The 24,249-nt window shown below is 33.0% G+C and overlaps 3 protein-coding genes across 3 annotated transcripts; 1 reads left to right on the top strand and 2 right to left on the bottom strand.

Moving 5' to 3' along the window:
* The first annotated feature begins 251 nt into the window (after positions 1–251).
* On the top strand, positions 252–2,662 carry LOC124925524 (F-box/kelch-repeat protein At1g55270-like). The gene is made up of 3 exons (XM_047465548.1): positions 252–400; positions 998–1,101; positions 1,185–2,662. Exons 2-3 carry the CDS (start codon positions 1,066–1,068, stop codon positions 2,457–2,459), a joined length of 1,311 nt encoding a protein of 436 aa, XP_047321504.1. The 5' UTR covers positions 252–400; positions 998–1,065; the 3' UTR covers positions 2,460–2,662.
* A 109-nt stretch (positions 2,663–2,771) lies between these two features.
* On the bottom strand, positions 2,772–4,207 carry LOC124924748 (probable ethanolamine kinase; the record flags this gene model as incomplete). The annotated part of the gene is made up of 7 exons (XM_047464743.1): positions 2,772–3,036; positions 3,133–3,286; positions 3,356–3,461; positions 3,570–3,654; positions 3,733–3,824; positions 3,901–4,023; positions 4,102–4,207. Coding segments are annotated over 7 exons (792 nt in total), but the record flags the coding sequence as incomplete, so codon positions are not given.
* Positions 4,158–4,867, bottom strand: LOC124926710 (probable ethanolamine kinase). Its single transcript, XM_047466991.1, has 3 exons — positions 4,683–4,867; positions 4,467–4,558; positions 4,158–4,386 (listed from the first exon to the last, which is right to left on the bottom strand). The coding sequence occupies exons 1-3, from the start codon at positions 4,820–4,822 to the stop codon at positions 4,253–4,255; spliced, it is 366 nt and encodes a 121-aa protein (XP_047322947.1). The 5' UTR covers positions 4,823–4,867; the 3' UTR covers positions 4,158–4,252.
* Between the last annotated feature and the right edge of the window lie 19,382 nt (positions 4,868–24,249).

The raw sequence follows: 24,249 nt of genomic DNA, 5'->3' as shown, positions 1-24,249 counted from the left end.
ATTTATTTATTTTTATCAAAATAACTAAAAATAAAGTAAAAACTAAATAATATGTAAAAAGAAAATTTGAAATCTAAACATGGTACATCCATTAATGATGTGATTACTTTGTTAAAAGAATCAATGATACACTATCTCAAAAGTGTGTTATTAAAATACAACATGATAAATTGAGTTTTTGTAAGTTATTTAAAAGAGAATGTAGATCCATCATCATCATCATCATCACAGTCATGCTAAGGATATACAAAGAAATGACTTGAGAGGATGAGCTAAGTTCTGAAACCCACAATTTCTCATCTGTCTCGGTCGAACATAAGGGGGAGATTCAAACGAAAGCCATCTTCCAAAATGAGACTAATTTGCTTTGATTTCTACAGTTTAGACGACCAATTGCAAGGTGGGTACACCTTTTTCCCCCTTCATTAATTGTTTCTTGGTTTGCTTTTGCTTTCCAACCTCTCTCTCTCTATCTCTCTCTACCAATCTCTCCGGTTTCCTCTTACTGTATAGAAAACACTCGGTAGATCACTCAATCTCAGTTGGGTCTATGGGCGGGCCCTCTTCTCCACTGACGATTTAATGGCGATTGAACCCTTCTCTGTCTTCCCTTTTTATTCTACGCTTTTCTTTTCCCCCTTATTCTCGCTGTCTTGCAACTGTGTCTGACCATAACTAATAGAAGAAGAAGAAGATAGATCTTCTTCAGGACGACGAAAGGACTCGAATTGATTTCCGATTCCCTCTTTCTGAATCCCTCAGACCTGGTAAGTAGGGTTTCTTGTGTGCTTCTTCTTGAAGTAAGCTGTCAGATTTCTTGGTTTTAGGTTTTATCATTTTCTGTGGCTAGTTTTCACCTATTATGGTTTCATCTGTCTATGATTTGTTTGTTCTAAGATGGGTTTTCAGATTCTCTTTACTAAAGTCAACAGATATGTGATCTTATAAATCTTTCAGTTCAGATTCGTTCTGAATTCCGAATCTGTTGTCTTTGCAGGATGGTTGTTTGAATTTAGATAGACCCATTGTTCCTTTTTCTTTAAGTTGAATTGGGTTGGGAACCAAATGTCAAGACCAGATAGATCGATTCAGCCTCCTTTGGCAAGTTCTCTCTTTTATACAACCTTTTTGACAGAGTTTTTTCATATATAAATGAGAGTGATTATGTTGATTTTGCATTGCAGGTTGACACGACATGTTTCTGTAGAGTAGATGGAGGATTAAAAACAGTTGGTGGTGCAAAGAAATACGTTCCTGGAACTAACCTATGTCTTCAACCCAACGTTAAGCCATCAATTCATCCTATTGGACAAAGACAACCTCGAGGAGGTCGGGGAAATGACAGGACAAGGAACCAACCGTCGTTAATCCCAGGTCTACCTGATGATCTCGCTATCGCTTGCTTAATTCGGGTCCCAAGAGTCGATCATTGCAAACTTCGCTTAGTTTGCAAAAGATGGTATCGTTTATTAGCTGGAAATTACTTCTACTCGCTCAGAAGAAACTCTGGACAAGCCGAGGAATGGCTGTATGTTATGAAACGAGACAAAGATGGGAAAACCACTTGGCATTCATTCGACCCGATTTACCAAATTTGGCAGACATTGCCTCCGGTTCCTAAAGAGTACAGTTCAGCAATTGGATTCGGTTGTGCGGTTCTCAGCACTTCCCATTTGTATTTATTTGGTGGGAAGGATCCGGTTAAAGGTTCTATGAGACGGGTTGTGTTCTACAGTGCGAAAACTAATAAGTGGCATCGTGCACCCGATATGCTTAGAAGGCGACAGTTTTTCGGAACTTGTGTTATAAACAACTGTTTGTATGTGGCGGGTGGTAAGAACGAAGGGATTCATCAGCCGTTGAGATCGGCTGAAGTTTACGATCCATCGAAGAATCGATGGTCGTTCATACCCGATATGGATGTAGGTATGGTTCCTTTATCAAGCATTGTCTACGATGGGAAGTGGGTTTTGAAAGGGATAGGTTCTCACAACTGGCAAATCGTGAGTGGTGCATTCCAACCGGAAACAAATAGATGGTTTCCGGTTTCTGGCAGTTTAATTCAAGGATGGAAGAATCCGTCTGCTACTTTAAACGGGAAGATGTATGCTTTTGACTGCAAAGATGGATGTAGGCTTAGGATTTATGACGAGAAAGTTGATTCCTGGAGCAAGCGGATTGACAGTAAGTCGCATTTGGGGAGTTCTAAGGCTTTTGATGGACAGGCTCTTCTAGAGTTAAACGGTAAGCTTTGCATTGTGCGAAATAATTTGAGTATTTCTTTAGTTGATGTTTCGAAATGTGAGGATGCGGAGGGAATCGTGGTGGCTGAACATTTGTGGGAAACTATAGCGGGAAAGGGACAGTTTAAAACATTGATGACGAATATCTTGTCTAGCTTGGCTGGTCGGAACCGAGTAAAAAATCATATTCTTCACTGTCAAGTTCTTCAAGCTTAAGGACTCTGAGTTTCTTTTTCTTTCTTTTCTTCCCTTTTTTTTGCCCTTTTGAAGCTTAAGAACAACCTATTTTAGTTACCTCTTCATGGATCATGTTTGATGTATGTAAAATAGGGAAATTAAGCAGCATTCAAAGTGAGTCTTGAATTTTCTTATGTAGAATGTTGTTATATATATATGATACAGTTTACTTTCAGTTTCAAGATTGAATCTTCTTCTTTGTTTGGGTTATTTGAATTACCTTGTTTGATGAAAGTTATAGAAAATTAGGTTTAATGGTTGTTTATATATAAAATTAGATTTATCTCAAACAACCAAATCACAGCAGATATTGTATTATTAACTCAAATTCACAACAACACTATGTATATCATCAATTGTTCAAGAAAACATGTCCAATACAAAGAAAAACAAAATCTAGAGGCTATAACAATTGATTATCCAATATGTTTCAAAAGTTCATCCTAGTAAAGTGTTTTTCTGCGAGGGAGATGACACTAGTTTTCTGCTTCTTGTACTCGTTGTATCGCAAGAAAAAATACCCGAGGTAATCAAAATCAATTGGAGACATTCTTGCCTGTCCAACAAAAGACAAACAAACAAACAATTAGAACATGCATCTCTTGGTTAACCATAGAAGAAAAAGATAGCCAATTTCAGAGAATTGGCACACCTGTATCAATGCCCATAAAGCCCAATATAAATGCGACGCCAATCTAAATACATTTGTCTCAATATAAAGAGCTTCAAGACTCTCTTCACCCGTTGGTTTCTCAGATTCCAAATAGTGCTTGAAGAAATGATATTGCTCATCCTTACTTGGATATCTACAAGAAACAAATTCAAAACAATTCAGAAATGATTCAAATTGGAATGAAAAGGGGCCAAGGACTTACAAGCTATAATCACAATCATAGCCAGCATACTCGTTGAAGTGATTTCCTATGTCGAAACCTCTGTAACTGTATGATCCATACTCAAAATCAATGAAGTAAAGTTTCTCTGGGTATCCATCAAACATTAAGAAATTGCATCAATCACCATTAATAAATAAAAAGGAAACTAGCTTTCTTTTGCTCTATTTGACTTAAATCACATATACATACATACCTTCTTGATCATTAAACATTAAGTTCCCAGAAAGCAAGTCATTGTGAGAAAACACAACAGGAGCATGAAGGTTTTCAGATAACTCCTGTTCCATAGTCCAAATCAACTGGGAAGTCATATCAAACTCAAAATCATTAAGATAATATGTTGTTTAAAAGTGTACCTTGAGCTCAATAATTTCATTACGAACATGTTCGAAAGAAATAGTGTTGTATATCATTTGCTTCTCACTATCATCAAACGCAAGCGAAGAAGCTGCAGAAATGAACAACTCTTCAAATTTGATTCATATTCTTCCTACTCTAACATGGTAAATAAATGGGATTACTACCTTTATCAAGAAACTTAAAAATGTCATTCCACAATTCAGATGCTCTAGGACCCGGAATTTCTACTTTATGGAACTTACATAGCTGCTTTGCTATCTCAGCTGCAAGCTCCGGCTTTCTAATGTCTATATTCAAATATTAAGATGGTCATACATATGAGATTCAATTGACAAAAAAAACAAGAAGAAGAATTAGAGACTAACCCAAAGGAGTTAAAGTTCTTGCATCAATGAATGACTGCACCATACCATTCCCGAAAACTCCAAGCAACTTAGGACCAAATCCTGCTGCAGAGAGGTATCCAGTGGCCTAATGGTTTGTTTGTTTAGAAAATTTTCAGGTCAAATTCATAGGTTAAACTTTGTAAAGGGTACAACTCACCAGCAACTCCCTTTCACGATTAATGACATATTCGGTGTTGGGACCAAACAATCTAACTGTCATCTTTACTATTTCTTCATGTTCATCAGCCACAGTCACTTTCAACACTGAAACAACAACATGATTGAATGAAGAACTAAACAAACGACAAAATGACTGATGCAAGAAGCAAGAAGCAAGAACGCACAGAGATTGGTGATGCCACCGGAAACTGTTTCAATGGAAAAATGTGAACTATCCAATTCGGTCCATTTCTTGAAGAGATCCTTTAATAGCTCTCTGAATATGACAATCAAATCAAAATTTAGTGAAACAAAAGATACATTTCCCTCAAAGTCTCCCTTAATTAAAACATTGTAATGCAGATCAAACGTTATGATAAGCAAAGAGACAGTAGACGAACACAATGTGAGGTTTTATTTCAGGAACAGAAAGAGAATGGTCGATGGAAATAGAAGACGAGGGTATCTCTGACTCTGAGCTACCATTTTCTTGAGCTTCACGTGGGATTTCAATGGCGTTCCAGATATTTAAAGCACCCATTTCCCAATTTCAGATTTGGTGCATTGGGTTCCCTTTATGTTGGAACATATATATTCAAGAACATGGGAAATGGCGGATGTGTCCTGCGATTGAAAACTTAGAAGTAAAGGGATTGACTTTCAGCCATAATTGCGACTTTTATTAAAAGGGTTTTAGTTTTCAAATAAACGTAGTCATCACTTTCAGATTATTATACCATTTAAGCATTCACATCTCTATCTATCTGTCTTCTTCTTAGTAATCCGACCTTTGATTTTTCACCAAACATGACAATTCTAAATGGAACAAGGACTCACAAAAATGATGAGATTTTTCTATAAACCAACAACACACCCTACCAATCAAAGAAGTCAAAGACAAAAGGATGAACAACAACTTTTAAAAATGATTAAACTAAAAATTAAAAATAATTTTATTTATATTTGAAATAAAATTGAATTGGATGAAACTTTGTTGTCAAAGTTAATTAAATAAATTTTGTTTTTTTGTTTAATGAATGATGCTAATATAACTAATACAAACTATGACATCCACTCCAACTTAAAACGTTTTAAGTGAGAATTGAATTTGTGACATTTATTCTCTTAAAAATCACCTAGTTATTTGAATATGTTAATAATTTATTTATAACGATGAAATAAATTATTTTGGAATTTTGACATACTATATAGAATTTGGTATTTGAGTAGTTGGGAATGGGTGAAGTTTGTACTATTTTATTTTTATAATATTTTACTTGTTAATATAAGTTTTAATATTAAAAAGAAAGTCAATTGAGTTGGATACAAAAACAAGCACAAATATGAGAATTCTAACAATATAATAATTAGAGGATTACAAATCATCATTATTATCATAAGTTTGTGAAATGGTAATAATTATCTTTGGCGAAAAGTATTAAGATTATATATATATAAAATTAAACATCATGTTCACATGATGTATTTAATAAACAACCATATAAAATTTGGTCAAAGATCGGAAAGCAAGATTCCTTCAACCAAACCTTTAAGTCAGTATACATAATTATTCACATAGTTAAGATGATTTTTATTTTATTTTATTCTTTTACTTATTTTTTTTTATTTGTTTATTAAGACTCGTATTTATGGCGGTTTAATATTCGGTCTGAATAACTGAATCAGTCTGAATAACTGAATCGAATTTGAATAAAATAAATTTGAATTTTATTTTTGATTTTCAAATCGAATTTTAAACCAATTCGAATTTAAATAGAACTTTCAATTTAGTTTTTGAGTTTGTGTTTTAACTTGAATACCAAACCGAAAATTGAATTCATTTATTAATATTTATTTTAATTATATATTATGTAATTATTAAATATAATTAAATAATTGAGTCTCGTACTGTCCCTAATATTCTTATACAACTCAACAAACCCTAATTCCTTATTCTCTTTCTCATCCACCTTTTAATCGTTCACCTTCTTGCATTCTTAGTCATTTCATCTCTAACTTTAAGAATCTCTGAAATTCTTTATATCTAAATATCTCATTAGTAATATCTTGATAGTCACCAACATTATTTTACTTTCATCGTTCAACCGTTGAACATTGAAAACTAGTGGTAAATTACTAAGTATAGTTTGGATGATTTGTACTTATTTTGTGTATAGTTGTAGATTTTTAGTAGATAATATTTCTAATTCGAATTCAAAATTGATTTGACAATAAAATTAAAAAATTGAATTCGGTTTAAATTTGAACCGAAAAATTGAATTTGAATTCGGTTCAATTTTCGAATTAACTAAAATAAAATAAAATTCAAAGAATTCGACGGAGAAATTCAAATAACCCGAAAATCGTAACGATGAACACCCTTGCTCGTAACTATGTGGTCTAGCACATGAACTTAGGGTCATGAGTTTGAGTCTTCACCTGAATTATCTAAAAATATACATTTTTGAGATAATATGTATAATACTTCATATACATTTAATTAAGTTTGAAATATCTTCTTATACATGATTTAATTTTAAATTATTTTTTTATATATTTATTTTTGTTTGAAATTGCTCCTTATACATTTATTTTTGTTTAAAAGTATTCCTTATTTTTGTTTGAATTTACACCATAAATATCTAAAACCATGTAAAATGTTATAAAATCGTTAATTTGTGTTATAGAGAGGCACACATTTCTCTTTTTTTTCCATCTAAATTATATCGCGGACATAATTTTCGCATTCGTCTTGTGATGACTTCATCAGCTTTCTTAACGCAAAGATTTCATTCTCAAACGACGACATATCTGATATGTTTATCTTCAGACAACAAAGTTGCAGACTAAGAGAACGACGATATTGTTACTTATTCATTTCCTCTATATTTAGATATTTTTTGTTTGCGTTGAGCTCCCAAAATCATCTTTAAGCAATAATGAATATTGATGTTGAAGAAGAGAAAAATGTCTGATAGTCATATAGTTTAAAATGTAAATAATATAATAGAGTTACGAAATATAAAATATGATATCGTAATATAAAATTCGTAATATGTTTGAATCGCCGACTAGACAGGACTTATACTGAAATGACATATATCCTTTTAGTGAAAATGAAATATGAGTGAGAATGAATGTAATTTGAATTGAAACGAAATGAGTTTATTAGTCAAAATAAGTTATAATCCAAATATGATAAATACAACCTAGTTGAAACCTTAAGCGACTAATATTTTTAAATTAGTTATTAAAATGATTCAAATTTAAACTGCGACCATAAAATAATAATTGTTTATACTTGAAATTAGTTCCTCATTTTATACCATTTAAAAAAGTTTAACTATTTCAAACAAAAATAAATTTATAAGAAATAATTTTAAATAAAAATAAATGTATAATGAACCATTTCAAACAAAATTATTTATGTTAAGATATTTAAAACTTAGTTAAATGTAAAAGAAGTATTAGTCTATTATCCATATATATTTTTTTAAGAAAATAAATTTTATATACTATTTTTTGTGTTAATTTTAAGATATATATATATATATAAATAAAAGCTTACTGTATAAATTTTATAGAAACAGTTTATTGATTTATCATTTATGCATGTTGGGTGCTATGTTGGGCTGAGGCAGGCTCAACCTTTGGTAATTGACTTAAAGTTTGTAATGCCTACAGTATACTTAATATTCAAAAGCCCAATTTTAATTGCCCATGCCCTTGTTACTTGACTTAAAAAACTGTAATGTATGCAAGTGCAACATATCTTATCCATAAATAAAAGAGATTACAAAAATCACACATTCAGAAGTAAGATTAATTAAGCATAAATGCAGTTGCAACTTGCAATCATGAACAAAAACAATAGGCCCATAAAGTTCAGTCTTCAGTTTCTACAAGATAATAGTAAAAATTGTTTTCTTTCTAGCACACTCAAGAAAATTTCAGTAATAATTATCCCTGAATCTTAATTCACCTTTGTGAAAGTGCGCCAAATTAATTGTCTATAATGTCAATTGAAGTGTGGTTATAGTGCTACAGTCAAGGATAGATTCATCATTTAGAGTTAATTGGGACGAGCTTAAAAATAATTTAGGGTAAAAAATAACACAAATGAATAAAACACCTAGTTAAAGGTAAATTTTGACATTTTTTTTTATTAATTATATAATAAAATAGTGAAAAAAATTAGGAGATTAGGTCACATTTATACCGTTAATTTTTTGTTTTTGGTATGGACTTCAGTCTAACCGAGCCCAAAATAATGTCAAAGATCATGTCTTTGTAAAATCCATGTCCAAAAAACTTAATAATCATGTCAACTAAGAACTCTTATTGTTTGTATGGTTATGATGTATTCAATAAAAAATATTTTAAATAGAACTAGAATAATAAAATCTCGAGTTAAATATTAAAATTTTAAGGTCATACGATTTTAGAGAAAATTAACGAGTTTAATTTTACATAAACTCTTACAATTTTAAATTTCCGATAATAAATTTCACTAGTTTTAAAAAAATTTTGATTTTCCAATTTTATACTATTTTACATTAAAAATAATAATTTATATTTATAAATAAAAATATATTTATTCAAATAAAAAAATTAATATAATTAATTTTGTAAATATATTTGTTTTTACAGTATTATTTGATTATTTTTATTATTGAATTAATTTATATTTAAATATATAAACTTTAAAATTGATAAAGTAATACTCAATTATATATAAATAATAACAATAATATATAACTAATAAAATTTTAAATTATACTCTTACGATTTCATCTAAATTTTAAATTTTACGAGTGTACAACTTATTAACGATTTTACATAATTTATCAATTTTGATACATTAAAATGGACTCTCCAATTTATGCATTATGCTTGTATATCATCTCCGATGTTTTCGGTGATGTCAATAGGGGTGAATGGTTTCTTCAAAAGTTTTTGGAATTTTGTATACTTTTTATGTATGGATATGAGTAAATTCCTTTTGAAGAGAGGTTTTAAATTTTGCAAACAAAATTACTTGTGACAAATAATTTGAATTAATTATGTTTTGTCAAATAAAAATAAAAAATATTTTAGGATTTTCCTTTGAAGCTCACAATGTCGAAATTCAGCTCAACAGTAAAAAAATATGAACATTGAAAATTAATGTTTTTAGTTAGGTTTATCAATTTCAATTTTGTTATCTGTTTATTTTATTTTTCATCATTTTTTTTAAATGCTATTGTCGTTTTTCTAAAGCATTTTTGTATAGACCATTTAAAAAAAATAGCCTGTATATTTTTTAATATAATTAAGTTAGCATGACCCACCGAGAATTGAACTTTAGGTTGAGAATGGATTTACAATATTAAACATATGGTATATTCAAGGTACACAATCTTGGTACAAAGAAATTGTATATTCAACAAAAGAAACTATATCATTTGGTGTATAATCTTGATATTAGAAAATAAGATTATCACAAAAGGAAATTAGATATTTTGTTATGAAAACTCTTTGAGAGTTTTGGACAAGATATTGAAAGTGCAATCAGACACTTTAGAAAGTCAAATCTTTGCCTTGAGAGCATCGCTTCCTTGTGAATTGTGTGTGAGCTTTCATTATTAGAGAATCATTGTAATACTCCTGTAACAATCTTGATAATAAAGTTGAGAGCCTCCTGTGCTTCAAAAGTGGATGTATGCCTGTTTTTGCAGAATCACTATAAATATTGTGTTTGTGTTCTTTAGTTGCTTTCTTTTGTTTTCGTAATTTTTTAGTGTTATTGTTCTTACATTAAGGGATACTTAATCTCCTAGTATCCTAATAAGTGGTATCAGAGCAAGGTTGTTCGAGAGGAGAGGAAGCTGAAAAACTTGGATGATCCTTGAAGGGTTCTTGACAAAAGATGTCCAAATTGTTGTTCTTGTTGATATAAATGACGTCCAATTTTGAGGTGGAAGGAGTACGAGTTACTTGATGTCTAATGAACAAACTAAGAGTGTAGTAGTATACAAGAAGACAATAAATAAGACATGTTTTCAAGAGGTAAACAACATCATGAGAAATAAGACAGAACAATAAGAGTTATAAGTCTATGTTGAAGACAAAAGAAAATGTGAAGAGTTTCTGGTGTTAAGAGGAATAACACTTCAGAAGGGACTACTAAAACTAAAGAAGCATACTAAAAAATGTTAGCTTGGAAGGTAAAAGATGAATCATTGTTGGTGAACAATGTACTTTAGTTGTCATGGAAGGAGTAAATAAGAATAATATGTATTCTCTATAAGATAACTCACAAGTATGTTTAGTTATTATCTCTGAGGTCACTCAATATACATTAAGATTCTAGCATCTGAGGCTTAGTCTCAAAGGTTTGCAAGAATTGGGTAAGAAAGGAGTTCTTGATACAAGAACTTTAATTCATGGTAATGCATGGGAAGCTGGATCCAAAGGAAAATAAAATTTTCTTTATTGGATTTTCAAAAAATGTCAAATATATATAGTTTGGCTGGAAGAATATGGAGATAATGTTATTATAAGTTGAGATGTGAAGTTTAACAAAATTGGAGCACACACAATGAAGACACAAGTAGTGATTCAAGAGGAATCATAACTCGAGGTGGAGATATGTCATAAAAAATGCACACTTCCAAGGGATAATTGTCATTGGACCATTGCGACTTCTTCTAATAATGGGGAGGAGGATGACATTGGTGAAGAGATATCCTTGGACATGGACGAAGGAAAGAATGGTACACAACAAATCTTATCAAAAAGACATTTACTGATGACAACACTATCTACATGTTGACAAGGTAATCCTTCGGTCTAAATTGCAAGATTACATTGAGTTAGTGGGTGATTAAGGATTTTCATATTGCTAGTTAACACACAATATGAATAAAAGACCAAGAGGAGGAAGACTAATGGAAAACACTTATAAGTTTATGTAGAGACATCATAAAACAACTCTCAAACGAACCAAGAAAAATCATTGCATTATTTTTCAATTTCAGAAGATGAATAAGACCTAGAGTAAGATTTCTAGTCATGAAAAATGAACTAGATGGGAGGCTCGGTCAATTCAAAGGTGATAATTTGGGTACTTCTTTGGTTCTATCTTAATTGTCAATGCATTGTGGATCATAGTTAAGACTAATGATATGGTTGATTTGTCTTCTTATTGAGAAGAGGATTGAGACCTTGAATAAGATTCATAGTCATGAAAAAATGGCTAGATGAGAGGCTTGGTCATTTTGAAGGCGAATGTGATCATTGAATTGTCATATATTTCGAGAAGATGAATGAGACCTTAAATGTGATTCCTAGTCATGAAAAGAAGGCTAGATGAGAGGCTCGATCAATTTAAATGGAAGGACATTCGCGATTTCTTTTAAAAAACTATGAAGCATGGTGAAAACAATTGAAGACAATTAATGAGTCTTGAAAGAATATTCTTGAATTGCTAGTTTTTTTGACATTATTCAAAAACTAGCAGATTGCAAGTTAATTTATTCAAGGAGAATTAAGCGGTTCAAGTTGGTTGAGTTTGCAAAATTCAAGGCTAGATGGGTGACTAATATTTTGCTAGACCTTGAGCTTGAGTAAAGAGATGTCGATATATACCTAATTATTTGTTATGAAGTAGACGACAAAAGTTCGTCTTTAGTCTTCTCGATTTTCAATCAGCAGTATCTTACTTTGAGAAAGTAGACGATAGATGTTTGTTTGGGGTGTCCTCAATTTCGATAGATATCTAATTTTGAAAACATAAACGATGACAGTTCGTTTCGGGTCTTCTCGACTTCGATCAATATCTTATTTTAAGGAAGTAGACGATGACTATTCGTCTTGGATGTCCTCGGATTTCGATGGACATCTAATTTTGAAGAAGTATACGATGTAAGTTTGTCTTGGGTCTTCTTGACTCTCGATTAGTATCTTATTTTGAGGGTGTAGGAGATGAAAATACATTTTGGGTGTCCTCAGTTTTGGATAGATATCTAATTTTGACAATGAAGAATACAAAGAGAGGTAGGCGAATCAAGACAAATGCAAGTGTTAGGAAGAAAATCTATGTTTCTTCAACTATTTTCTCTTCACTCTCTAGATACATATGTTTAAATATTTCTACAATTAATGAAGATACATTATAAATATATATTCCATCTTCATTATGACGTTGTTTTGAGGATTTAGGTAATATATCAGATTGTAAATTGTAGAGACAAGAACAAGACAGAGAGGGGAGACAAATCAAGACGTAGATAGGTGTTAGGAAGAAAAATCATTTTTCTTCAACTACTTTCTTTTCTCTCCCTAGATACCTAGGTTTAAGTATTTCCACCATTGGTGAAGATACATTTTATATGTATGTACCGTCTTTGATGATGATGATATTTTTGAAGGTTTATGTAATCCGTTAGATTGTATATATTAATTTGCAAAAACATTGTGTAACCCATTATATGTGATATAGTTGATGATTTAAGAGGCCTAAGAGTTCCGTGGTTTTACTCTTGTTAAAGGGGTTTTCCACGCTAAAGTTCGATGTGGGTTGTACATCGAGAGGAGTATAATCGAGCAAAGAGAAGTTGTTATAAAAAAGGTGTCAATGTTGCTGATATGCCGACAGTTCCTTGATTTGGGAGCTATGAAGACTTTGTTAGTTGACAAAACAAATAATGGAAGACAAGAGAGAGATAGCTTATAAATCAAGGTGGAGTGTTGAGAATGGATTTATAATATTACAAATATGATATATTAATGGTACACAATCTTGGTACAAGGAAATAATATATTCAACAAAATGAAACTATATTTTTTGGTATGTAATCATGATATTATGAAATAATATTATCACAAAAAGAAATTAGATCTTTTGGTATTGAAATACAAATAGGAAATATGATAAAAATATTTTGGAAGCTTTTTGAGAGTTTTAGACATGATATTGATATTGACCTAATTGAGGCTTATTTAAAGGTGCAGTCGGACACTTTAGAAAACCAAATCTTTGTCTTGAGAGAATATCTTTCTTGTGAGTTGTGTGTGAGTTTTCATTAGGAGAGAATCATTGTTATACTCCTGTATAACAATCTTGATAAAAGTTGAGAGTCTCTTGTGTGCTTTAAAAGTGAATGTATGTCTGTTTTGGCCGAACCACTATAAATCTTCGGTTAGCTTAATTTCTTTAGTTGTTTTTTTCCGTTTCAACAATTTGTTCGGTGTTGTTATTATTTTTTTCATTAATGAATATTTCATCTTCGGGTATCCCAACACTTTAATATCTAAAAAAATCATTTTTGTCATTTAAACTATCTTAGGGTTAAAAAATTGCATGTATTGTGAATTGAAAAGTTTATCAGATTTGGTCAACCTCTATGGCAGAGAAGAATAGCTATTTTTATGATATCCTTGTTTAACCTTGGATGGTTTGAATCATAAAACTTCAAGCATTAGTTCAAACCATTTGTATGAATTGAATTTTACTTTTGAAAATGCAACACTTCTCATTAACATATACCACTGGTGAAAAAAGGGTCAAAACCGAGAGTTAAAACTCTCGGTTTTGACCCTATAACTTTCGGTGAAGACACCTTACCGAAGGTTTTAGTAACCCTCGCCATCCCTCGCTATTGACACTCTCGGGACTTCCATAAAGAGAAAAACCGAGAGTTATATGAAAACTTTCGTATTTTTCTCTTTTTGAAAAAACCGAGGGTTTTACAAGAACTTTCGGTTTTTCTCTGTGTGGAAAAACCGAGGGTTTTGCAAAGAACTTTCGGTTTTACCCGAAGAGGAAAACCGAGAGTTATATACAAAACTTTCGGTTTTCCTCTTCGGTTAAAACCGAAAGTTTTGTAAATAACTCTCGGTTTTCCTCTTCTTGTAAAACCGAGAGTTCTTTGCAAAACCCTCGGTTTTCTCCTTTTCAAGAAAACCGAAAGTTATATGAAAACTCTCGGTTTTACCCGAATAGGAAAACCGAAAGTTTTGTGAATAACTCTCGGTTTTCCTCTTAAGGATAAAAACCGAGGGTTTGTCATATAACTCTCGGTTTTCTCATTGGCTTAAAACCGAGAGGTTTCTAATATCTCTCGTTTTTTTCAAAAAGAGAAAAACCGAGAGATTTCAATATTACTTTCGGTTTTTTCCCCTAAATTTTTAAAAATGTGCGGATTATTTTGCTCGCAACCAAAACATAACCAAAACCTGTTCAGCCAAACCAATATATTAATGATAAAAGAAATGCAGCATACATTAAACGATCACATTAATTGATCGTGAACATTACAAAATTCGAAACCAAACAAATATTCCGAACAATCTGTTATAAGTTCAACTACTATAATGAAAACATGTTCATAATCGAAACAACCTTAGCTTGTGGGGGGAGGAGGTGGTTGTTGCCTCATATATAATTCGATTCTCTCCATTCTCGCGTTCATCTCTGACTTCTCCCTCTCCATTTTTTCGGTAATCTCTGACTTCTCCCTCTCCATTTTTTGGGTAATCTCTAACTTCTCCCTCTCCATTCTTTCCACAATTTCTTGCTTTTCCAATTGCATTTCATCCATTTTCCGCCTTCTTTCTTCATCTCTCTTCTCCAGTTCCTCCAGCTTGAGCTTCATTATTTGATTATCTTCTAACAATCGCTCATTGTTTCGCTGTGAACTGTTTCCACTACGACGATCCTCACGAAAGTGTGTGGGTCGGACGCCTGATCCCATTCCGAAGACGACCCCGTGTTTTTGTTGTCCGAACACCCTCTCCGTCAATTCAAAATCAGATATTCCCGGTTCGTTACTAACAACCTCCTCCATCTCAGCCTGCACAATTAAAATAAAATCTCATTTCTATAATAAAAAAACTAGGCATATTCAATTCACTTACAATTTTCTCTTGCACGTGTTCGTCCGGGACGGGTGTTGGGTTTTCTTGTGTCGGTTTTGGTGTACGGGTCCTCTTGAATACTTCAATTACAGACGGTTGCCGTCCCATTTCAATCGCCTGTTGAAATAAATGATTTATATAATTAATAACAATCTTTATATTAACTTATTACAAATAATGTACTTACCAACTCGTCTTCAATTTGTGCAAACGGTCTACTTCCCATTCGATGTGGGAATTTCAGATTCTTCCGATTCTTCATATTTGTAGTACTGTGTCTCTGTATTTGAAATAACAAATGAAGTTAGATTAATTAATATCAACTCTTATTTGAATTATGAAACCGTACCTTAAACGTTTCTGTGAAGAAATGGTTGCGACACACAAACTCCCAATCATCTCGATCGTAGTCCGGTGGAGGATTAGCCAGTACCGCCGCCTCGTCTCCTTTGTGGACGCGGATATAATTCTTGTTCAAATCCGACCGCCATCTATCCCATATCTGATTGGCGTGTCCCAACCCCCTCGTTCGAAAAGAGTCAATGTCACCATTAGTCGCTTCGAACGGATCCTGAAAAAAATAACATCCAAATGTGAAAAATAATTATTTCATGACGTAATGTATAATCAAGTAATAATTATTAACCTTGATAGCAGTCCACAGTGAATCCAATTGGTCTGCACTTAAAGCCTTCCACTTGAGAAGACGGTGTGAGACGGCTGCGGGGCTCCGGATAATCGACCCCACATGTCTAGACCACAGTGTCCTTCCCACGTCTGTACCGCCTGGCCTCCCATCCTTCTCTCTAAACGTTAGAGGGATCCTCGTCCCCGCTAGCCTCTTAGACAGCGCAATATTCTTGTTCTTCCCCCGTCTCTTGCGGGCAGAAGATTCTTCGAAATTATCAAAATCTTAATTAAATATGTCAATCAATTGAAACACTAACTAATTTGTAAACGAAATACCTGTCGATGATGGGTCTGGAGTGGTCCCGTGCTCCTCCTCGTCATCCTGCTCCTCGATAGGCTCCTCAAGACCCTCGTCTTCAGCCTCATCGGTAGGCAGGTTATCAGCAGCGAATGTGCTCTCTATATACTCTGCGATGTCATCAATATCGTCTTCAGACTCGTATGTTCGGGGAGGCGCAGTAGCTATCGGGACCACAGGAATCGGTGGTTGGTCTCTCGAAGACGATCCTCGTTGCTTTAACGTCTCGGATTGGGCAAGTAGGTTTTGGTAACTCTTATCCAATTTCTTGGGTGTCTTCCTCATACTCTTCCAAACTGTTTTAGGACCTTCAGACATTCTTAATTCACACCATTAATAAAAATGAGTGAATACTTGAAATAAAGTAGTAATAAAAATGAATATAAAGTTAAAAACATAATTAAATCTACCTAATTAATTAATATGAACTATATGTTTGTAAACCGCGGTTTTATTTTTGTCACAATCTTCCAACCGGGTCGGGCTGACATATCAGGGGCGTAGAATACTTGTTTTGCTTGACTCGCCAATATATACGGGTCTTGACTTTGCGTTTTCAAAATTCGGTTTACATTTACACTTACGAAGCCATATTTATCCACTTTCACTCCTAGTTCCCCCGAGTGTGTATCAAACCACTTACATTTGAATAAAACAACTCGTTTGTGAGAATAATATTGTAATTCGATTATATCCGTCAAAACTCCGTAGTATGACATAGTTTCAGAACCGTTGTACCCCTCAACAACCACCCCACTATTTTGAGTTGTCAAACCTTCGTCGTGTTTTTCTGTACAGAATTTGAATCCGTTTACTTTACACCAAACATACATAGACGAGTACATACTTGGACCTTCTCCTAAGATCTTGAGGTCTCTTGATATGTCGTTCATTTCTGTTAAATGGGCGACCTATATATGTATCCGAAATGAAGTTGTTAATATGAATAAAAAGAGTTAGGATATATGGTTTGTAATTTACTCACTCGATGTTTGAAATATGCGGCAAACGTTTCTCCACTTGACTCGTTGTTATAATCTCTGCAAATAGATCGAATGCTAATTAGTAACACTCTTTAATGCTAATTAGTAACAGCAACTTTGAAACTTACATGTAAAAAGGTTCTGCTTCGGGACAATTTTTCAAAATGTAAGAATGGGCTGTCACTCGATCTATATAATCCAAGTTGTATACTTTTCCGTTGGATAGGTCTTCCAATAATGCAAATATTGAAATCCCCGAGATTTCAGGTTGTGCATTTTCTTGATCTTGTTCCTCCATATACCTGGCACATAAGCTAATACTTTCGTTAACAAGATAGCTCTCGCTTATAGAGGCTTCGGGGTGGTTATTATTCCGCAAATATCTTTTCATTGTACCCATGTAATGTTCAAAGGGATACATCCATCGATACTGAACAGGTCCTCCAAGCAAAGCCTCAAATGACAAGTGAACCGGGAGATGCATCATGATGTCGAAGATTGACGGCGGAAAAATCATTTCAAATTTGCAAAGTGTCAATGTAATATCCATGTACAATTGTTCCAGGTCCTCTTGAATCAACTCTTTGAAGCACAACAACCGAAAGAAACGAGACAGATTTACTAACGCATCATACACATACTCTGGAAGCATTCCACGAGTTGCTAAAGGAATTAGATATTCCAACAAGATGTGACAATCGTGACTCTTTAATCCCGAAAGTTTTTTCTCTTCCAAATTTACACAACCCCCGATATTTGAGCAAAACCCATCAGGCAACTTGAGATCTTTCAAGAAGTTACAAAGACGTATTTTATTCTCGGATGTCAAACTGAAAGGCGCTTCTGGATAATGAACAACTCCTTCATCATTTATAGGATGTAACCATGATTTTATGCCCAAGAGTTCTAAGTCTTTACGAGCTTTAGGACCATCCTTAGTCTTCTCTTTCACATTCATTATTGTTCCCAGCACGCTATCACAGATATTTTTCTCAATATGCATCACATCCAAATTATGTCTCAATAATAGCGATTTCCAATAAGGTAGACGGAAGAAAATGCTAAGTTTGTTCCAATTGTCGCCCCGCGTTTCATGATATATCTTGGTTCTCTTGCTCATATCCGCACTAAGAATAATGTCTTCTAGGTCTCGTGCTTGCTCATAACTTTCTTGGCCCGTTAACAATCTAGGGGGATCCCTATAATCAGTTCGACCATCAAACGACTCTTTATCCCTTCTGTATTTGTGCTTCGGTGGAAGGAAACGTCTGTGACCCAAGTAACATTGTTTGGAACCATGGACCAATCGAAGGGATACCGTGTCGTTGTTACAACAAGGACAAGCAAATTTACCTTTCGTACTCCAGCCTGATAAATTCGCGTATGCGGGAAAGTCGTTAATGGTCCACAACAACGCCGCTCGCATGTTAAAGTATTGCGAGGTGTGTGCATCAAACGTTTTCACACCTGTTTGCCACAGTTCATGCAACTCATCGATCAATGGCTGGAGAAATATGTCAATTGCATCTCCCGGACTCTTTGGACCCGGAATTAACATAGATAAAATGAAATTGCTAGAATCCATGCAAGTCGTGGGTGACACATTATAAGGGACGAGAATTACCGGCCAAACACTGTATGATTTTTTCCCATTTGCAAATGGTTGAAATCCATCGCTTGATAAACCAAGTCTTACGTTTCGGGATTCTGAAGCAAAATCTGTATAATTTTCATCAAACGTCTTCCAAGTTAAGGAATCAGCGGGGTGTCTCAACGTATCACTGTCAACTCTTCCTTCTTTATGCCATCTCATCATTGGAGCCGTTTTTGAGGACATGTATAGTCTTACCAAACTCAAATAAAACCTATATCAAACTCAAACCAATCCAATCTCAAATCAAACCTAAAATCAATTTCATTCATACCAAACTCAAATCCAACATAAATCAAACTCAAACCAATCCCATCTCAAATCAAACCTAAAATCAATTTCATTCATACCAAACTCAAATAAAACCTAAATCAAACTCAAACCAATCCAATCTCAAATCAAACCTAAATAAATCTCAAATCAAACCTAAATAAAAACTGCAATCAAATCTAAATCAAACTGAAATCAAACTAAACTGAAATCAAACCTAAAATCAAATTCATCAAACCAAAATCTAACCTAAATCAAACCTAAAACTAACTAAATCAAACTCCAATCAAAACAGCAAATCATCATATCTAACAAATTAGATAAATCAAACTATATAAATCAACTAACCTAAAATTATATCAACGAACCTAAATCAAACCCTAAATTGAACCAACAAATAATCTTAATTCAAACATATAACTCAAACTGACCTTTGATGCAGGTGGTGGGCGGTGGGGCGGCGGCTTGGCGATTCTCCAATCGGCGGCGGCGGCAGGAATCCAATCGGGCCGGCGGCAGTGAGATTCTTCAAGCGGCGCGGCGGCTCAGCAGTTCTGTAGTCGTCGTCGAGGTCTTCAAGCGGCGGGCTGTTGGCGGCGTCGTCTTCAATCCGGCGTCGTCTTCAATCGGCGTCGGGGATAGTTAAGCGGGGCGGCGCAAAGGAGGAATCGGGCGGCGCGGAAGATGAATCGGGGAGAGAAGAAAGATAGAAAGAAAGAAAGAAAAGGAAAGAAAGTCGCGGGTTTTGTTTTTTTAATTTGTCATTACCGAAAGTTTTATGATTAACTTTCGGTTTTGATTAATTAATTATTTCCGAAAGTTAATCACAAAACTCTCGGTTTTGATGTTTCATTATCGAAAGTTTTATGATTATCTTTCGGTTTTGATCAATTGATTAATTCCGAGAGTTAATCATAAAACTCTCCTTTATGATCAATATTTCCGAAAGTAGTGTAATTAACTTTCGGTTTTACAACTTGGCAAATTGTTAAATTTATTGGTTTCTCACTTTCTAATAACCTTGAACAACATTAATTTAACACATTTGATATCCTTAAAACATGTCCCAATTCATATGATCAAACATTACACAAATACATAGGATAATCCTACATAAACATTCATATACACTTCTCTATATGATCAAACACATTCATAAAACATTTTAACATTAAAGACAATTTAAATTTTTAAAATAAAAACACACACTTGATTATATTACTTAGGAGTCTAGATTGGAAGGTAGAAAACCAAAGAATTTAATAATTTGTCAAGTGCTAATTCCGAAAGTTATATAATTAACTTTCGGAAATATCCATCAAAACCGAAGGGTTTATATAAAACCCTCGTTCTTGAGAAATGTAAAATCCGAAAGTTTTTAGAAAACTTTCGGTTTTGATGGCTATTTCCGAAAGTTAATTATATAACCTTCGGAATTAGCACTTGACAAATTGTTAAATTCTTTGGTTTTTCACCTTCTAATGACCTACAACAATATTAATTTACCACATTTGATGTCTTTAAAATGTTGCACAATCCATATGATCAAACATTACCTACATTCATAAGATAATCAAACATGAACATTCATATAGACTTCTCTATAATAATCAAACACATTCATAAATATTTGAACATGAAACACAATATTAATTTTTAAAATAGAACACGAAAATGATTATATTAGTTAGAAGTTAAGATTAGTGGGTTAAAAACAAAATAATTGAACAAACTAGGTAGTGTTAAAACCGAAAGTTATAAAATTAACTTTCGTTTTTGATGTGTATTTGCGAAGGTTTTAAATATATCTCTCGGTTTTTGCCCATTCCCATACTTAGAAAAACCGAAGGTTTATTTGAAAACCTTCGGTTTTTACCCATTCCCATACTTAGAAAAAAAATCAGATTTTTTAATGAGGGGCTAAAACCGAAGGTTTATTTGAAAACCTTCGGTTTTTACCCATTCCCATACTTAGAAAAAAAATCAGATTTTTTAATGAGGGGCTAAAACCGAAGGTTTATTTGAAAACCTTCGGTTTTTACCCATTCCCATACTTAGAAAAAAAATCAGATTTTTTACTGAGGGGCTAAAACCGAAGGTTTATTTGAAAACCTTCGGTTTTTACCCATTCCCATACTTAGAAAAAAAATCAGATTTTTTAATGAGGGGCTAAAACCGAAGGTTTATTTGAAAACCTTCGGTTTTTACCCATTCCCATACTTAGAAAAAAAATCAGATTTTTTACTGAGGGGCTAAAACCGAAGGTTTATTTGAAAACCTTCGGTTTTTACCCATTCCCATACTTAGAAAAAAAATCAGATTTTTTAATGAGGGGCTAAAACCGAAGGTTTATTTGAAAACCTTCGGTTTTTACCCATTCCCATACTTAGAAAAAAAATCAGATTTTTTACTGAGGGGCTAAAACCGAAGGTTTACTTGAAAACCTTCGGTTTTTACCCATTCCCATACTTAGAAAAAAAATCAGATTTTTTAATGAGGGGTAAAAACCGAAGGTTTATTTGAAAACCTTCGGTTTTTGCCCATTCCCATACTTAGAAAAAAAATCAGATTTTTTAATGAGGGGTAAAAACCGAAGGTTTATTTGAAAACCTTCGGTTTTTACCCATTCCCATACTTAGAAAAAAAAATCAGATTTTTTAATGAGGGGTAAAAACCGAAGGTTTATTTGAAAACCTTCGGTTTTTACCCCAATTTAAAAAAAAAATTGGTCAAAACCGAAGGTTTTCAAATAAACCCCTCGGTTTTGACGATGCCGTTTTTTTTAAAAAAATTGTGAAAATTCAACAAAAACAGAATTATTTAATAAAAGCATATTAAACCAAACAAAGCAAACATAATAACAATAATTCATAAATATTAAAACATAACTGTCATAAATCCATAATAAATCTACAAATTAATTATTAGATGGGGTGGAAGGAGGGGGTGGTTGATTCAGTCGACTCCTCAACAACACAAGTTCCTGTTCGAGATTCTCTAATCTCTGAGACATTTCGGCCCGGTCCGCTTTGATTTCACTAAGCAAACGACCTCTTTCGGCATCCCTTAGTCGGATTTCTTCCATTTCCAGCGTCATCTTTCTGACCTCTTCCTCACGTGCCGCAATTTCAGATTGTGTTATCAGATTCTGGTAACACGGATGCAGTTTCTCCGGTGTACGCCGAAGTCTCTTCCATGTCGAATCATCACCCATATCCTAAATGCATTTCAGATATATGTATATATATATATATATTCATCAAACAAAATAACGTAAACTAACATAAATCTATATCTATAATATATATATATATACAAACTTAAGAAAAATCTAAATCTCACAATAAACAAATTAAACAAAATAACCAAATCAAACAAATTACCTGAAGAGAGGAGAATAACCCGCGGCTTGGAGGAGGCAGGCGGCGGCGGCGGAAGAGAGAGAAAGGAGAGAAGCGGAATGAAAAAGAGAAGGGTTAGGGTTTGCATTTATAGAGGTTGAGGCCGAAGGTTTTCATAAAACTTTCGGTTTTGATATTAGTCAAAACCGAGGGTTCATTATACAACCTTCGGAAAATCCAATTTCAAAAATTTGAATTTTTTTTAATGAGCAAAACCGAAGGTTCTTTTGTAAAACTTTCGGAAATGAAATTTTCAAAAAAGACAAAACCGAAGGTTCATAGAAAAACCTTCGCAATTCAAAAACCAAGGGATTTCAAAACCGAAGGTTTTACTAAAACCTTCGCAAATAACCCCAAATCCAAGACTTAGAATTTTTTTGGGTTTTTTGGGAAGTTAAAAAGCGAAAGTTCTTTGTAGAACTTTCGGTAATAATTAATAAACCCGAAGGTTTTACACACCACTCGGAATCTATTTTTAATTCCGAAGGATTTGTTCCTCTCGGGAGTATTTAGGAGAGGTTTAGAAAACCTTCGGGAAAAACCGTCGGTAAAGATCCTTTTTTTACCAGTGTACACACATTTAACTTAAAAAACAATAATATATATATTAATTACAATGTATTTTTAATGCAACTAGTACATTGATATTAAGTAACTTATAATAATTTTAGAATTATAAATAATATTGAAAGAGATAAACGTTGATAATCCTTCTCATGGTACATGTGTTTTCGTGGAGCAACACAACATGAACAGTACTGACATTATTGCATATATAATAATTACTTGAAGAAGATTATAGAATTATTAGAAGTCTGATTTTGGGACATCTCATCTAACTCTATCTAAAGCTTATCAAGAACACAAAAACGAGTTGATCACGAATATAGTAATGATGAACATGGTTCAAAAGTCATAATAATTATAAGATAATGCGTATAAGACAGAAAGACCGGGGACAATGAATCATGGAATTGTGCTTGTGGCCTTCCCTGAGTGAAAGAGAATAGTATAATTAATTATGATACTTTTATATAGATCATGCAAGTACTTTATTATTAAATTTTATTTTGGAAAAAACATTCATGACTAGTCCAAGTTCATATATATATAGGTGGGCGGGTGAGATTAATTTCTTGGATGGCAGGAATCAATAATCTCACCTAACACTAATTAAATATATTTAGGCATCTCAATAATTTATTATAAATGGTTTTTTATTTGTGGAAGGAACTTATGCTATCAATTCTTATATGTGTCTTTTGTTCCTTCACAAGAAACGGTGAATGATTAATTATTTTTTATTAATTTTTTAAACATTTCACCTTTGGAGAACAAAGGGCACATATATGAATGGTAGTAAAAGATCTTCTCTCATGTATAGTTAAGCAGTTCCCTTGTTCCTTTCTCGAGAAAGGAGGAAAAAATAGTAAAATAAATATATTTTTTAAAATGATTGTTTTGTCCTTTTTTTTTACGATGAAGAAAATGGGAAATATGAAAAAATTGGAAATAAAGATTTTATTCCGTCATTGATGAACAATTTTGTGGTTTGTAGTTTTTCTTTCAATTTTTTATAATGTTTTTATCATTTAACTTAAACTATTTCTATTTATATATTTTGTGTGCACGATTTCTAATTTGTTTTCTCTATAGATTGTAGGACAAATTAAGGTATTTAAATATGTTAAATTTTAATAAGTTATGCACATGTGGACGTGGTTTATGTACGTGTCACCTATTCTTTGGTTTTATATATCTTATAAACTCTATTGA

The sequence above is a fragment of the Impatiens glandulifera genome, chromosome 2, assembly GCF_907164915.1.
Source record: "Impatiens glandulifera chromosome 2, dImpGla2.1, whole genome shotgun sequence".
NCBI classification, from domain to species: Eukaryota; Viridiplantae; Streptophyta; class Magnoliopsida; order Ericales; family Balsaminaceae; genus Impatiens; species Impatiens glandulifera.
Note: the sequence above shows the minus strand (reverse complement) of the source record. Positions and strands in the feature narration are given on the sequence as shown.

Bases quoted from the DNA above. Each gene is read 5' to 3' on its own strand.
- LOC124925524 (XM_047465548.1), top strand. From the start codon at position 1,066: ATGTCAAGACCAGATAGATCGATTCAGCCTCCTTTG. The intron at 1,102-1,184 runs GCAAGTTCTCTC...TTTGCATTGCAG, and splicing joins GATCGATTCAGCCTCCTTTG to GTTGACACGACATGTTTCTG.
- LOC124926710 (XM_047466991.1), bottom strand. From the start codon at position 4,822: ATGGGTGCTTTAAATATCTGGAACGCCATTGAAATCCCACGTGAAGCT. The intron at 4,559-4,682 runs GTTCGTCTACTG...TGTCATATTCAG, and splicing joins GAAATAAAACCTCACATTGT to AGAGCTATTAAAGGATCTCT. The intron at 4,387-4,466 runs GTGCGTTCTTGC...TTGTTGTTTCAG, and splicing joins CGGTGGCATCACCAATCTCT to TGTTGAAAGTGACTGTGGCT.